Source organism: Mustela erminea, chromosome 6, assembly GCF_009829155.1.
Source record: "Mustela erminea isolate mMusErm1 chromosome 6, mMusErm1.Pri, whole genome shotgun sequence".
Classification (NCBI taxonomy): Eukaryota; Metazoa; Chordata; class Mammalia; order Carnivora; family Mustelidae; genus Mustela; species Mustela erminea.
The window spans coordinates 45,691,060-45,708,094 of record NC_045619.1 but is presented as its reverse complement, the minus strand read 5'-3'; the positions used below and the strand labels follow the sequence as shown (position 1 = coordinate 45,708,094).

Here is a 17,035-nt window from a genome sequence, read left to right as displayed (position 1 = left end):
CCAGAATTTATCCTTTTGTTATTGATAGGCATTTACATTATTTTTTTCACATACTGATTATCCTGTTTTTTATAGTAGTTCAGTGTTTATTCGTTCTTCTCTTTTATTACTAAATTCAAAATAATAACACTACTTCCCAGGATTCTATGTAATTTAATGAAAGTTAAATAATAACTTGGAAAGCACTTGGCATAAAGAAGGCATTTGACAAATATTTGTTCCTTTTCCTCTAAATAAGACAACCTTTCAAACATTTGGATGGTTCACCTGAAATCTTACATTCTGTAGTCTTTGGTTGTTTTTCATTTGGTCTTACTTGTAGATATTTTTACCATCCTGATTATTTTTTCCTAGGTTTATGTCAGTGTATAAATATGTCTTCTACACTTGAATACTAGAATCCAAACATTGTTGAGCCAATGTCTCCTTAAATGGCTCTCTTTTTAAAAATTCTCCCATTATCTTTCTACCAACACTGCCCAAGATTGCATACATTTTTTAGCAGCCATGTCACAGTGTCTCTTTTACATACATTATTCTTAACAAAAATCTGAATTACTTTTTTATAAGTATTGCTTTTCTGTCAAGCTTTTCTCATCTTTTTTTTTTTCTTTAAAGATTTTATTTATTTATTTGACAGAGAGAGAGATCACAACTAGGCAGAGAGGCAGGCAGAGAGAGAGAGAGGGAAGCAGGCCCCCCACTGAGCAGAGAGCCTGATGTGGGGCTTGATCCGAGGACCCTGAGACCATGACCTGAGCTGAAGGCAGAGGCTTAACCCCCTAAGCCACCCAGGCACCCCTCACTTTTTTTTTTTTTAAAGATTTTTTTATTTATTTGACTAGAGAGGGAACACAAGCAGGGGGAGTGGGATTGGGAGAGGGAGAAGCAGGCTTCCTGCAGAGCAGAGAGCCCTGTCACAAGAATCGCCAAAGGTAGATGCTTAATGACTGAGCCACCCAGCCGTTCCCCCCATCTTTTTCAGATATAATTAAGTTATTTTAACTTAAGTGTAGGAATTTCAACTCATATAATATTCCTGAATCTTTATGTTTAATGGCTTCTTCATGTAAATTAAATACTTAACCTTCTAGGTCCTTATCTAAACCACTTATAATGTGTTAACCAGTAATGGAGAACCCCATACTTTGCTAGCAGAGATTTTTCCTCTCAGTTTTAGTTAGTCCATTAATTAGCACTCTTAGCTGTGGTTGCTTTATTTGTTATTTTGCTTCTAGTCTGTGCTTAACATTTGTATGTTTGTTAAATACCTATTTTAAATAATAGTTACTGGGCGCCTGGGTAGCTCAGTGGGTTAAAGCCTCTGCCTTTGGCTCAGATCATGATCCCAGGGTCCTGAGATCAAGCCCAGGACCACATAGGGCTCTCTGCTCAGCAGCGACCCTGCTTCCCCTCCTCTCTCTCTGCCTGCCTCTCTGCCTACTTGTGATCTCTATCTGTCAAATAAATAAATAAAATCTTTAGAATAAATAAATAAATAATAGTTTCATTTATTGAGTCCTAGGTACTGTTCTAAGAACTATATGTTTATGCTTTCATTAAGTCTTCTGACAGCACTACAAGAAGGTATTGCTGCCATTTCCATATCACACATGAGAAGTGGGCTGAGAGCTTGACACTTCCCAAAGTACATAGCTAGTTAGAGGTTTACCTGGGATTTTAACTTAGGTCTTTCTGCTATATCAAGCCCATATTCTTTTTTTTTTTTTTTTAAGATTTTATTTATTTATTTGACAGAGATCACAAGTAGGCGGAGAGGCAGGCAGAGAGAGATTGGAGGAAGCAAGATCTCTGCTGAGCAGAGAGCCCGCTGTGGAGCTCGATCCCAGGACCCTGGGATCATGACCTGAGCCAAAGGCAGAAGCTTTAACCCATTGAGCCACCCAGGCATTCCTCAAGACCATATTCTTTTTTTTTTTTTTTTTTTTTTTTTTTTTTTTTTTTAAAGATTTTATTTATTTATTTGACAGAGAGAGATCACAAGCAGGCAGAGAGGCAGGCAGAGAGAGAGAGGAGGAAGCAGGCTCCCTGCCGAGCAGAGAGCCCGATGCGGGACTCGATCCCAGGACCCTGAGATCATGACCTGAGCCGAAGGCAGCGGCTTAACCCACTGAGCCACCCAGGCGCCCCTCAAGACCATATTCTTAACCCACTGAGCCACCCAGGCGCCCCAACCTCAAGACCATATTCTTAAACAGCACTATAGATAGCTTACTCTATACCAGTGTTGGGAATAGTGTAGCATAAGAATAAGTGAACAAAACAGATATAGTCCTTGTCTTCCCAGAGCTTATTGAGTAGAGAGAGGGAGAAGAACCGGCTATTATATATTACAATAAATGCTATGAAGGGGGAAGTACAGAATGTTCTGATACTAAAACAAAACCTATCTAAATTTAGGTTTAGCACTAACTTAGGTTTAGGTTTAGCACTAAAATAAACCTAACTAAATTTAGGGGGAAGGGAAGTTAAAGAGGACTTCCTAGAGTGTTGGATTAACCAAATTAGCTAGATGAAGTAGCAAGGTGGTAGTAAAATGTGTGGGCTTTAATTTTCTCATAATAATACTGATTTTCCATTTGATCATTCACTGTGATGAATACAGCTGATATTAATAACTGCTCTTTATTGAGCATGGACTATATGCTAGGTTTTTACATTATCATATTTTCATATGAACCATGCTAAATTTGTTACCTACATTTGTGTAGAGTGATACTGAGAGGTTAGTAATTTCCCCCCAGGTTATGTAGTTAGGAAGTGATCCAGGCCATATAAACACACCTTTTTTTATCAGGTTGAAAGCCTTTGAAAGCTTCTTTTGACTAGCCCATACACGGACTGTACAGTCTAACCAGAATAGGGTTCTAGCCTTTTATTGCCATTAGGCCACCTGCCCTTAGCAATGGGTATATCCCTTTCATATTTTTAATTCAAATGTGTATTTACAAAGAAGATGAAGTTTTTACTATTTGTAACACAGTGGCTTTTCCCTTTCCTCTCCAATAGCTTCAGCCAGTTTTCCCCCCTAATCTTCATAGTACTATACTTTATTGGTGGTAATCCTTGTTTTCAGGTGTTTCAATCCTATTAGAAAGTTCCCTATATAATTGCATAGTAGCATTGAAATAGATGAGCCTCAAAGCTTTAATCCTTTATATGTCTTGTTTTAAAAGCTATAGGCACTAAAAAGGTTTTGAGTTTGGGAAGATGTCAGTCTCTAAAATGCAGTTTTTTATGACTTAATCTGTGTTATTAATCCCTTTATGGACAGTGATTGTCAAAAGAAATAGTGGTAAAATTATTTTGTTTAAAATAATAATTAGCTTACTAAAAAAGTTAGCTATTTTAATGATAACTAGATTTATTAAAGTTGGGTAAATTTAGAATGCTATTAGATGGGAAAGCAGTGTCTGAATAATTTTCCCCAAATATTCATTTAAGACATTATTCAAATTCTCAGTCCTCATTTTAAAAAAAAATGGATGTTCATAATTCTGGAAGAATTTGAAAGCAGAGGCCTTAGAGATTGAGAAAAACAGCTCCTAGGGTTTTAGTTAATTGTTCTCTCCCCTTGTGCCTCTGTTGGAACCACTGGCCACTAGGTGGTGCTTTTTGCATTCTTCATAGTATAAACAGCTTTTTTTTTTTTTTTTTTTTTTTCAGGTGACTGTCAGATGTATTGGCTGTAGTATTTAGCAAATTTAAAATTTATTGACAGATATAATGTAGGAAGTCAGACCTGATATGTCTTTCTTGCTGAGTTAAACAGATAACTCTTCAAAGCAGGAACAATTCATTACTGAATTTGTTGGTAATCCCTGAGCTTTAGTATATAGTCTGTTTCCTTCTCATGCTTTGGCTGTGGTGTCTGTCACATGGGTACTGTAGCCACCAACATTTGGGTGCTCAGATTATTTAAGGTACTCCATATATATACTCTCTGGGCTTGTACTTCTCAGTTCTAAGCATTGGATCTTTCATTGGGTGCTTTCTTCAATCCTTGTCTGAAATTGTCTTCTAGATTCTGTAAGGTCCCAAAAAAAGATGACCTTATTTTACAAAGTTTTCTCCCCCCCCAATAAATCATAATAGAAATGAAAATATTTGTTTGAAATATTCTTCCTTAGAGTATTCTCTCTTTTTTCTATTTGTTATTTCCTTTACCTTTAGTATCCTGTGTGCCCGGTCAACTCACACCTTAACCTCTACCTTGTATTTAATAAGGAATCTGCATTTTGCAGTTTCTTCACTTTTATTCTGGTGGGTTTTTAGCATTATCTCAGTTTTGTCCCATTGTTTAAGAAAACCAAACTTATTTTCAGTAATTTTAAATTTGCATGATGTGCATGTATTAAGTTCTCTCATGTTGCTAAATAGTACTGTTTCCTCTTCTGTGATAGTGAAGTGCTTAAAAGTCCATATGTCTAAATGCTTTATTTAACCAGTTCTTACCAGTTACGAAACCAAAATACCCTTAGAGTCCAAGAGTCTAGCCTATTGTATTTCATGAACAGTAAGGTAGCCTTGCTTAATTATTGACTGGCTATATGTTGATTGGGGACCATTTACATTTGGCTAAGAATCATAGTTTATTCCTAGGTTCGCAAGTGATTTTTAGGCTCCATTATATCCTAAATCAAAGAATAGTGCCCATCTCTTCGGAAAAGTTATTTTCTCTGACAAAGGCTGCAGCTTCAGGAGGGATATGCATTGAGCCATTTGAGGAGGTCTAGGCATATATTGTAACTGTAATGATCAACCCTCCTATCATAGAGTTTAACTATGTAGTTTTAGGACATGTAGAAGTCTGATGGGGATTTGTATTATTTTTTCCAGGTAATTAAAATGGCAATTGTGTGTTTAGAATTGGCGTTGTTTTGTTATAAAAATGAATCAATATTAAGAATTGGCACTTTTACTTTTTGAAACTAGGTAATAAAATAGATCTGGAAAAAGAGAGACACGTTTCCATTCAAGAAGCAGAATCGTAAGTGTTCTCCCTTTCCCCCTCCATCTAGTCATTCCCTAGTAGAAGTCTTTTTCTTTGTACAATGTGCTTTACCATTTAGGTACTACTCAAACCTCTTAATATAAAATGGTCTATTGGATTCAGTGAAGAGTTGGTAATTTGTGGACTTTTGACAGCATCTAAAAATACTCCATTCTCACTTCTCTTTTTGATTTCAGTAGAAAATGTGAAGAGTGATACCAAAAAAACCCTATATAGTCAAATAGTGCGTCACAAAAACTTATTAAAGTATTTGCGTTCCAAATTAACTTAAAAATTTCAAGTCTTATTATCTTTATGTTCTTATTTAAAATTTGGTTCAATGTATCTTAATTTCACTAAATGCGGATTAATTAGTAATGAGTCACTAAAATTGCTACTTGAAAAAATTCAAATAGCAGTTATAACAAAAACATGAAATTTTTTGTATCACTGATGTTACTTTTTTTTTAAGGTATGCAGAATCTGTAGGAGCAAAACATTATCATACTTCTGCTAAACAGAACAAAGGAATTGAGGAACTCTTTCTTGACCTTTGTAAAAGTAGGTATACTCAGATTTTGTATATTTAGAAGTTGTTCTTTTAAAAGTTTTGGTAATACTTTTTAAGTGATGTTTTATAGTCTCAATTAATGACCACATTAATGATGTCTCACATCTACCAGTACTATTATTGACTTAATATTTTTTCTTAAAATCATTTTTTAGGGGCGCCTGGGTAGCTCAGTGGGTTAAGCTCCTGCCTTTGGCTCAGGTCATGATCTCAGGGTCCTGGGATCGAGTCCCGCATCAGGCTCTCTGCTCAGCAGGGAGCCTGCTTCCTCCTCTCTCTCTCTGCCTGCCTCTCTGCCTACTTGTGATGTCTCTCTGTCATATAAATAAATAAAAAATCTTAAAAAAAAAAAAAAAGAAAGAAAAGCTCTGTTGTTAAAAAAATTTTTTAAAAAAATCATTTTTTAAAGCTTAAATACCTACTTTAGCTCTATTTCAAGCAGTAGTTAATGGGTATGAAATCATTATATATGGTATGTACCAAGTATACATTAAAATAAATGAATAACTATCAAATATAAAGATAGAAGGAGAATACACAGATTTAAGAAATGTAACAACTTGCTGCAATGGATGGATCTTATTTAGATCCTGATTTGACAACCTAGTAAAAGAGAACATATGTCAGACAGTGAGCTATATGAACACTCACTGGATATTTGATGATAATTAAGAAATTATTGAGGGGCACCTGGCTAGCTCAGTCAGTAGAGCATGTGACTCTTGATCTCAGGGTCTTGAGTTCAGGCCCACATTGAACATAGAGCTTACTTAAAACATAAATAAAATAAATAAAAACAGTAAAGTGTGTCTTTAAAAAAAATTATTGAGGTTCTAGTTCAAGATGGTCACATCAGAAGGTTTTCAGCTTATCTTCTCTAGACACACTGAGTCTAAAGCTATATATGGAACAACTTCCTCTTAAAAAAAAAAACCTAAAGGCTGGTTGAGTGACAGCTGTATATTGGACTGACAAGAAGAAAACCACATCTAAAAGGGGAAGGAGGCTGTAACACAATCTTGCCATAAACCCCATCCCTGGTGTGGTGACCCACAACTAGAAGGGAACTCAAAACCCATAGCTTATCCCTAAGGAGTAAAGAGTTTGAACCCTACAGTGGGCATCTCAACTTTAAAGACATAAATGAGAGATGATTCCCCCATCTAACTTTGAAAATCTGCATGGCTTATATCCCCAAACCTGCAAGATTGATGCAGTCTGAAAAACTGCTTTTGAAGGGCTTGCTCTTGGACTCACTTGTCCCAGGGCCCAGCTCAGAGGCAGCTGATCACACCAACTTAAACTGAGGGAGGCCCACCTGCTTCTATTAAAGGCACAGAGTTTAACACACACATCCAGGAGCCTGCTGATGGAATACTGTCCCAGGCTGGAGACTGACAGGCACCATCTTCATGCTCTGTCTTTGCTGGATTCACCCTTTATTGTGCTCCAGAGCACCATTATCTTCCAGAGAGAAGCTTTCACACATATCTGGTGCCCCAATTGTTGCAGCTGCACCTGGGAAATACATCTTGATCACGTGGCCCAGAGACCAGGGGAGCTTGTGTTCTTGGTCCCATTGGACTGTAATTGATGTTACTCAGAAAGGAGCTCATACCCCTGTCTGGTACCCCAGTTTATGTGACTGCTGCCAGCGGACACCTCTACATTAGCTGTCTCTGATGGCCAGTGGGGCTTATGGTTATTGGATCCCATGGGACTGTAACCAACAGAGAAAGAGTTCTTAAACAGCTAGCACCCACAGGGCACAGCAAGAAGCAACAGAGCCACAAGCTCAATTATTCTGTGAAGGAGGCCTGTTTACTAGTCATTGTGACTGTGGCCTTAGGGCCAAGTTTCAAGTTTGAGACCTATTTAGTGGCCTGTGGGGCTGCTTTCAAGGACAGTAGGCTGTGAGCACCGTCTTGGTGCTCTTCTTTTACCTTGTTCTAGCTTGCTCCTATCACCTAGGAAGAGCTTATCCATTTGTCAAGAGCCCTAATTTTTGTGATTGCTATCCAGGGGATACATCCAGATCACCTGGCCTTAGTGGCTAGTGGGGCTTATGATTGCAGTCCTGTAGGACTATATGTTTGCATACTTTTGGGTTTTTTTGTTTTTGTTTTAAGATTTTATTTATTCACTTGACAGAGAGATCACATGTAGGCAGAGAGGCAGGAAGAAAAAGAGGGGGAAGCAGGCTCCCCATTGAGCAGAGAGCCTGATGCGGGACTCCATCCCAGGACGCTGGGGTCATGACCTGAGCCGAAGGCAGAGGCTTAACCCACTGAGCCACGCAGGCGCCCTGTCATATTTTTTTTTAAAGATTTGAGAGGGAGAACACAAGCAGAGGGAGGGGCAGAGGTAAAGGAGAGAGAATCCCAAGCTGACTTTGCCCCTGAGCATGGAGCCCCACACAGGGCTCCATCCCATGATCCTGAGATCACTACCTGAGCTGAAACCCGGAGTAGGAGGCTCAACCAACCACCCAGGCATCCCTATATTTGCATACTGCTGAAAGCTGATGCCTAAAGATTGGGCTTCCAGTCACCCTACATCTAGGTGCTGAGGTCCTCCCCTTTGGGACACTGATAGGTCTCAGGACATCCTTAACTACTGGGAGCTATTAGAAATATGATGGGTTGCTTGTTCCATTTACTGTATAGAAAGCAACATGGAGAGTCACACAAAATGAAGAAACGGGTATATTTCGAATGAAAGAACAAGATAAAAACTTTGGGGAAAAAACCTTAATGAAACAAATAAGTAATTTACCTGATAAAGAATTCAAGGTAATGGTTATAAAGATGATCACTGAACATTTAATTGGGGAGAAGACTAGGTGAACATAGAACTTCAACAGGAAATGGAAAATATAAGAAAGTACCAGGTAGAAGTCACAGAGCTGAAGCATACAGTAAATGAACTGAAAAATACAGTGGTGATATTCAATATCAGACTAGATGAATAAGAAGAAATGATCATTCAACTCAAAGGCAAGGCAGTGACACTCACCCAATCAGGAGCAAGAAGAAAAACGTGAAAGGGATAAAGCAAAAAGAAAAAAATGAAAAAATTGAAGATAGTTTAAGGGACTTACAGGATGACATCAGCCCAACATTTGCATCCGAGGGATTCCAGAAGGAGAAGACAGAGAGAAAGAGGCAGAATCTTATTTGAAGACATTATGGCTAAAAACTTACCAACCTGAGTAAGGAAACAGACATCCAAGCCCAGGAAGCCCAGAGAGTTCCAAATAAGAGGAACCTAAAAGATCCATACAAAAAATACATTATAAGTAAAATGTCAAAAGCAAAAGATAAGGAGAGATTATTAAAAGCAGCAAGTGAAAAACAACTTGTTACATAAAAGGGGACCCCAACCCCCATTAGATTATTAGCAGATCTTTCAGCAGAAGTTTCCCAGGCCAGAGGGAATGGTGTGGTGTATATGATACATTCAAAGTGCTGAAAGAAAAAACTAGCAACCAAGAATTCTCACCTTGGCAAAATTATATTCAGAAGGGAAGGAAAAATAAAGAATTTTCCAGACAAGCAAAAGCTAAAGTTCATCATCACCAAACTTTCCCTAAAGATATGTTAAAGGAACTTCTTTTCCCTGGGAAAAAATAGTGGGGGGACACTAATTAAAGTTACTAGAACATGCTTGAGAGAAGAAATCTCACTGGAAAGCAAATATTTAGTAAAGGGAGTATATTATTGATTATAAAGCTAATATGAAAGTTAGAAGACAAAAGTAGTAAAAATAACCATAATTACAATAATTAGTTGAGGGATACATAAGATTCAAAGATGTAAAATGTGAAATCAAAACCATAAAACTTTAGTGGGGGAGTAATAATGTTGAGCTTTACAATGAGATCAAGCCTAAGATGTTTTCAACTTAAGGGTTGCCTAGGTGACTCAGTTGTTAAGCATCTGTCTTTGGCTCAGGTCCTGATCCCAGGGTCCTGGGATTGAGCCCCCGCATCAGGCTCCCTGCTCAGTGGGAAGCCTGCTTCGCCCTCTCCCACTCCCTCCGTTTGTGTTCCTCCCTCTCTGTCTCTCTCTCTCAAATTAAAAAAAAAAAAAAAAGAAAGAAAAAAAAATGTCCATACTACCCAAAGCAGATTCAGCATAGTCTTTATCAAAATTCCAGTAGCATTTTTTTTTTTAAGATTTTTATTTATTTATTTGTCAGAGAGAGATTACAAGTAGGCAGAGAGGCAGGCAGAGAGAGAGGGGAGGAAGCAGGCTCCCTGCTGAGCAGAGAGCCCGATGCGGGACTCGATCCCAGGACCCTGAGATCATGACCTGAGCCGAAGGCAGCGGCTTAACCCACTGAGCCACCCAGGCGCCCCTCCAGTAGCATTTTTAACAGAAAGAGAACAAAATCCTAAAATTGGTATAGAACCATTAAAGACTCTGAATAGCCAGAACAATCTTGAGTTGGAGAACAAAGCCAGAGCATCACAACACTTCCTGATTTCAAGCTGTATTACAGAGCTGTAGTAAAATTGTGGTATTGGCATAAAAATAGACACACAGATCAATGGAACAGAATACAGAGCCCAGAAATAAAACCATGCATATATGACCATTTAACTTAGGACAGAAAAGACAAGAATATACAACAGGGAAAGGACAGTCTCTTCAATAAATGGGGTTGGAGAATTTGGACAGCTGCACGCAAAAGAATGAACCTGGACCACTATCTTATACTGTACACAAAAATTAAATGGATTAACTTAAATGGATTAAGTTACAAATTAACTTAAATGAACTTAAATGAATCGAAGACCTAAAACCGTAGAACGCCTAAAAGAAAATATAGGCAGTAAGCCCCTTGACATAGGTCGTAGCAATGATTTTTTTTAATCTGACGGTGAAAGCAAAAGTAATAAAAGCAAAAATAAACAAGTGTGCTATATCAAACTAATGATACAGCCAAAAAAACAGATGAGATTTTGCCATTTGTGACAACATGGGTGGACCTTGAGGGCATTATCCTAAGTGAAATAAATCAGAGAAGGATAAATAACATATGGTCCCTCTTATACATGAAATCTAAAATAAATAAATAAAACCGATCTCACAGATACAGAGAATAGATTGGTAGTTGCCAGAGGCAGGGTTTGGGGGTGGGAGAAATAGGTGAAATGTTTTTTGTTTGTTTAGTTTAAATTAATTGCATTATTCTTTATTTTAAAAATTATAAACTTTTTAAGTATGATTATGGTGTTGTGGTTAAACTTTTTCTAAAAGGTCTTATTTTGGGGCGCCTGGGTGGCTCAGTGGGTTAAGCCGCTGCCTTTGGCTCAGGTCATGATCTCAGGGTCCTGGGATCGAGTCCCGCATGGGGCTCTCTGCTCAGCAGGGAGCCTGCTTCTCCTCTCTCTCTCTCTCTCTCTCTCTCTCTCTGCCTGCCTCTCCATCTACTTGTGATCTCTCTCTGTCAAATAAATTAATAAAATCTTTAAAAAAAATAAATAAAAGGTCTTATTTTTTAAAAAAGAGTCCATATATTTTAGAGGTCATATTAAAATTATGAATAAAATTATGTGTCTACTGTTTGATTCTCAATAATGCTGGGGATGCTTGCTTAGTATAGATGAAATTGTGTGATGGACATAATGGATTTTCATTATGTTTATTTATACTTGAAGTTTTTCATAGTAGAAAGTTTTTTAAAAGAGAGGAAAATGTTTATCACCAATAGCATATATACCAACCATACCTAGGAAAGCCCTAGTCTATGGAATAATAGATTGAAATGATTTTGTAAAATTATATTCCTTGACTTTATGGACCTTATAGTTTCCTGAGAATTTGATGAAACTGTGGTTTTTATCCCTAGGAAAATGTACATATACATGAATTTTGGAGTAAATTTCAGTTTTACGAAAACCTGAAGATCATTCATAATTCTTGTAGAGCTTTAATTCTCTAAGTGGGGTCCCCTGATCAGCAGCATCAGCATCACTTGAGAATGTATTAGAAATGCAGATTCTTGTGCCCTGCCCAAACCAACTGAGTCAAAACTTCTGGAGGTGGTGCCTAGAATCTATGTTTTAACAATCCTTCCTTATGATTGTGATGCACACTGAAATTTGGGAATTTGTTTCTATTTTCACTGCTTGTACATACCTATCAATCACTTGGAGATCTTGTAAAAATGTATATTTGATGGAGTGGGTCTGGTGTGGGCTTCAGCTTTTCGTTTCTAACAGGCACGCATGTGGTGATAATGCTGATCCTAAGACCATACTTGGAGTACCAAGGGTCTAGAACTGTAGCTTAGACATGTTATAAATCTCACATCTTTTTTTTCTTAATATTTTATTTATTTATTATTTGAGAGAGTGTGCATGAACACACAAGCAGGGGGAGAGGTGGAGAGAGAATGAGAGAGAGAATCCTAAGCAGACTCTGTGCTGAGCATGGAGCCCAATACAGGGCTCAGTCTTACAACCCTGAGATCAAGACCTGAGCCAGAATCAAGAAAGGGACACTTAACTGACTGAGCCACCCAGATACCCCTAATGTGGTCCTAAATATTTTCCCCAAATCTCAGTTTTATAGAAAAATATTTGAGTATTTCCTATGTTTATTTAAAATGTGTAGAACATATACAAATACTAATATATTTTGTACATTTTTATAAAACATTAAAAAAATAGAAATTTTAAAAGATTAGGGAACAATACGTAGGAATTAGAATTTGTGGTGTTTTCTTATTTCATCTTACTGAATTTTCCTATACACCTAAATTTGGAAACCGTTGTTCAAGAGCAGTCTCTGGACCCAAGTTTAAGAATTATTGTTCTAAGGACTCCCTCTTTTCTTTCTTCATCTTTTCAGATATGTATTTTGTGAATATTTACTCCTAATCTTTGTCCCCTTTTTTCATTTTTTAACTGTGTCTTCCAGGACAGAAGTTCTAAATTTATTTAATAAGGTCTGATTTGTCAATTTTTCTTTATAATTCATTTTTTGTGTATTTCATATGAGAAATCTTTGCCTAATTCACAGTCACAAAGATTTTTTTCCTACAGAGATTTCCTCCTATGTTTTCTTCTAGAAATTTCTGGTTGGGTCTATAATTCATTTTTAAATTTTTATATATAGCAAGAGATAAAAATAAATCCCGGTTTATTTTTTACATATCCAGTTCTAATATTGAGCATGGATATCCAGTTCTAATATTGTTTCTTGAAAAGATTAATCTTTCTTCATTGAATAAGCGTGGCATATACATCAAAAATCAAGTGACCATATAAATGGGGGTCTATTTCTAGACTCTGTTCAATTGATCTGTATTTATTTTTTATTTCAATTTGATTAATTAACATGTAGTGTATTATTAGTTTCATTGATCTTTCGAGCTCTCCTTTCCCCAATATCTCACTCTCTATTGGAGTAACTTTCTGCTATATCTTTAAGTCACATAGCATGGGTCCTGCAGTTTTTTCTTCCTCCCTCATCTTAAACTCTTTCATTCTTTCAAATACTATTTAAAAGTATTATATTATTAGTTGAAGAATAAATCTTTTCCCCTAACTACTGGTTGTACATGGAATAATTTGAACTTCTTTGACAGATTGCTAAGTATATTTGGAAAATCTTAAGGATTATACTTGTATATAGTCATCTGTTCAAAGCAGAAACTTTTCTCTCCATCGATATCACTGTGGCCATTATGCAACTGGACAAATATAGTTGCTGTTAACTATTTATAACTTTCAGGAAAGGCTGTTTAGTGAGCTGACAAAATGTTTATTATATTTAGTTTCCTTGTTGGTTGAAAGTCAGAAATGGCTGTCATGGTGGTATACTGAAATTACAGAAAGAGGAAACTCATAGGTTGTGGTCCTAAATAATTTCTGTTTCCTCCCTCTCTCAGGGATGATAGAAACAGCACAAGTGGATGAGAGAGCAAAAGGCAATGGCTCTAGTCAACCAGGATCTGCAAGGCGAGGTGTACAGATTATTGATGATGAACCTCAAGCCCAGAGCGGTGGTGGAGGGTGCTGTTCTTCTGGATAACTGTTCACACTTAAGAAATTAAACAAACTGTGGATCATTGCCCTCAACATGAAGACTGCCATATTCCAAGTCACATTATTTTACCAATGGAATTATAGAATTAACAGTATTTTAAATTACATTTATAACACTGCAGAGACCTTAAGTGCTAAACTTAGTGGAGTTTGTGACCAGAGAATTGGCATTTTTCTACAAATGTTAACAAAGCAATTACCAATGGCCTTTTTACATACTTTTTTCTTTAATAAGGAATAATATGCATGTAGAAAAGACCTACTTAAAGGCTTCATTTATATTCTTTTAAATCAAATCTTTATTTAATAACTTATATATGTTGTTGGAATGGTATACATTTTTGCAGCCCTTTGTATTTTGTGGTAGTTTGAATTGTATCACTTCTGAACAGCAAACTGTTTTTGTTTTCTTTTTTTTTAAGTAGCAGATACCTGAAGTACTATTTTTGCAGGGTTTGCACAGGCCCCTTAACTGTCTACTACTTTGATATAATCTATATACAACCTGTATGCTGAGCTGGTAAAGTACATTGTAAAATTACATATTAAATATTTTATCTGCTTTTACAAGCGCAAGGTGCAAAAATATATACAATAGTCTCATTGATGATTGTAAAGTGAATTAACATTTGGTGATAATGCCTAAGCTTTTTTTGACTCTGTTATAAAGATCATAGCTCCCCTTCACTTTTGTCTTAACTTGAAAGTGGCGTGTTTTAATTTTCACATATACTTTACTTGAATTATTGCTGTTGTCATATTTTTTGCCTCTGTAAGTCTTTCTGATGATTGAACAACAGCATTTGCCTTTTGGTTTGTTGGGGTTTTTTTGTTTTTTGTTTTTTTTGTTGTTGTTGTTATTGTTATTGGGGGGGGGACTTTTTTGGATAAAAGAGATGAATTCTGCTGATTTTGCTTTAGAGTGGTTACCTTAGAAGTATTTGAGTGGAGCATGCTGAGTTTCACTTCTGCAATGGCTTTAGTTTTCTCTTAGACTTTATGTGAGATGGTTTCACTGGTGTGAGAAGAAAGGAAGAGGTCCCAGAGAGTTGCCACTGGCCAAGACTCATTCACACAGCATGTCAGTGGGTAGTTTATTCTCCTGGGGTAGCACTTTTAAACCCTTTGTGAGCAAATTGTATTTGTTCATTGCTTGCCAGAGATGAACACAGAAAAGTTTGTTCCATTTTATAAGAGTTGTCCTTCTGAGTTTCTGTGAAGGGAAACATTTCATGTAATGTGGTTATAGCAGACACTGGAAAGATTTATTATAAAATTATATTCTTGTATACTTTGTAAATTAGTCTCATTAGGGTTTTTTTTTTTCTTAAGCATAGGACTGAACTTAAATTTGTTAATTTTAATAGAATCAGACACTGCTCACAGAAGGATCACAAATTGTGGAGATTAACATAAATTGTTCTTGTTCTAATATATATATTTTTCCATTTCTGTCATGCTTGGAAAACTAGTAAATGTTATGTCTAAGATTAAATGGAATGGTCCCTGGATTTACTTCTTATAAGAAGCAGTAGTATGCAATAAAGTTGTTAGCATGAGCAATTAAGAGAATATAAAGAGGTTACAGTTACTAAAGAAGTACTATCATATTTTTAAGTTAATAGCTTAAAATTTCCCAAATGGGTTGAATTGACACCTTGATGTTGTTAGAATTTTAACTTAAAATATTAAGTGTTCTTTGAGCCCTCACTTTAACTTCTTTAGTTACTCTCCTTGCGAAACCCAACACACTGATCTTTGTTGTTTGTGTTAAGAGAGGGTAGAGTGGAAAGAGTGAGGTATATAAGCTATAAAATTGTTTTTGGATTTTTTTTTTAATCAGATGATTGTACTCTGTATAATCTCTCAGTGTCCTGGGAAGTTTGTCTTTATGTAGGGCAGCAGAGGAGACAAGGGGAATCATGAGTACAAATACAGGAAAAATTGGTTTTGTCCCCTGGTTCTTCCACAGAAAGTAAATCAAGCCTTGCCATTTCTTCTAGTATACATGCAGATGTGAAATAAGCTCTTCTCCTTTGGAGTGGAATGTTTTAGAGAGAAAATTGAGGTTTTTTTCCCAAAAAGTAGAGTCTTAAAGAGAGTTGTACTCTCGATTTTTGACCCTATATTAATGATACGAAGTCCAGATAGGAATCTCTGCTCCAGAGTTGCCAGATAACGATTGATGGGGTAAAACCACTCTGCGTATTTTTTTTTCCTTTACTCTCCCTTGGTTTCTATGTATCTTTCTTAACCTCAAGTGTTTCTTCTTTTTTTGACCTGTAATTTAAGCTAATTCATTAGCAGTGATAAATAATACAGAATACTTGTCCTTGCCTTGAGGCCTGAGAGGTCTTTAAGTAGGAATAGGATGAAAGAGGAATATAAGAGGACCAGCAAATTTCAGTATGTGCATAAAGGAGAGGTAGAGGGATGGTAAACTAAGGCTGAGGAAATTTCTCTGATAACTTTCCTCACCTCTAACATATCTTTTGTGTTCCTGTCCTTATAAATTGTGCTATTTAGGAAAAAGACACAAGTTAATGTATTGTGTATTAAAAGTAGTAGGTAGAACCAATATATTTTTCATTTAGTAAGTGTATACATTTAGTATATGTAATTAAAAATTGGTATAAGATAGTCATTAAAAAATACCTGAATATTATGTTAAAAGTACACAATCATTGTTTTTGTAATGATGATGGGTATTCAGCATTTTGTTTTGCTTTGTGATTATGGAGGAAAATACTGTTTTTAAAAATGTGTATTGCAACAGTTTTGGGGTAAACAGCAATTTGAAAAAAAGCATCACGTTATTGTATGAAATATGAGTGTTCGAATTTGTTTTGTTCTGGGAATATCTCCTAAAAATACCCTAAAGCTATGGCTGTTACAGCTAAATTGATGTTTTGGGTTTTTTTTTTTTAATATTAGCAATATATTGTTAGTGATTACTTTTTACTTAGCATTAAAGTAAAAAAGAATGATACAGGTTTTCAGTAAGAAAAAATAGAATTTGGGAAATATGAAAGAAGGGTAGTGAGGAGAATGGAAGGCATTCATAATGGATATGAAACTCTACAACTTGACATTTTTATAATCATTTTGAAAATACATTATCAAGTCATTATTTAGTTATTTCTAAAGACAAGTTATGCATTGTGCCAAATATTTAGAACATATAAAAAATAAATTGTGATACTATGTCTTTTAATATAATTTGCAATTTTCTATATTATAAATGCTACAAGGAGTCTAAATCATTGATGTTATCTCCTGATAATAGAATTTACCCTTATAAATTACCACTTATATTATCTCCAGAAGTGGTTAGATCTGTGCCTTTAACTTTTGAAATTCACCTTTTGACTTCTGTTTGCCATTGTAGTCT

At 36.1% G+C, this 17,035-nt stretch overlaps 1 protein-coding gene across 2 annotated transcripts in view; it reads left to right on the top strand.

Annotated features, from left to right (window-relative positions):
- RAB21 (RAB21, member RAS oncogene family) overlaps window positions 1–16,470 on the top strand; it is a 35,778-nt gene extending 19,308 nt beyond the window's left edge. For both annotated transcript variants that reach the window (XM_032347023.1, XM_032347024.1), the window contains exons 5-7: window positions 4,957–5,011; window positions 5,487–5,575; window positions 13,488–16,470. In XM_032347023.1, the coding sequence (XP_032202914.1) occupies window positions 4,957–5,011; window positions 5,487–5,575; window positions 13,488–13,630 (287 nt within the window). In that variant the 3' untranslated portion in view covers window positions 13,631–16,470. The remainder of the gene's footprint in view (window positions 1–4,956; window positions 5,012–5,486; window positions 5,576–13,487) is intronic.
- The last annotated feature ends 565 nt before the right edge of the window (window positions 16,471–17,035 follow it).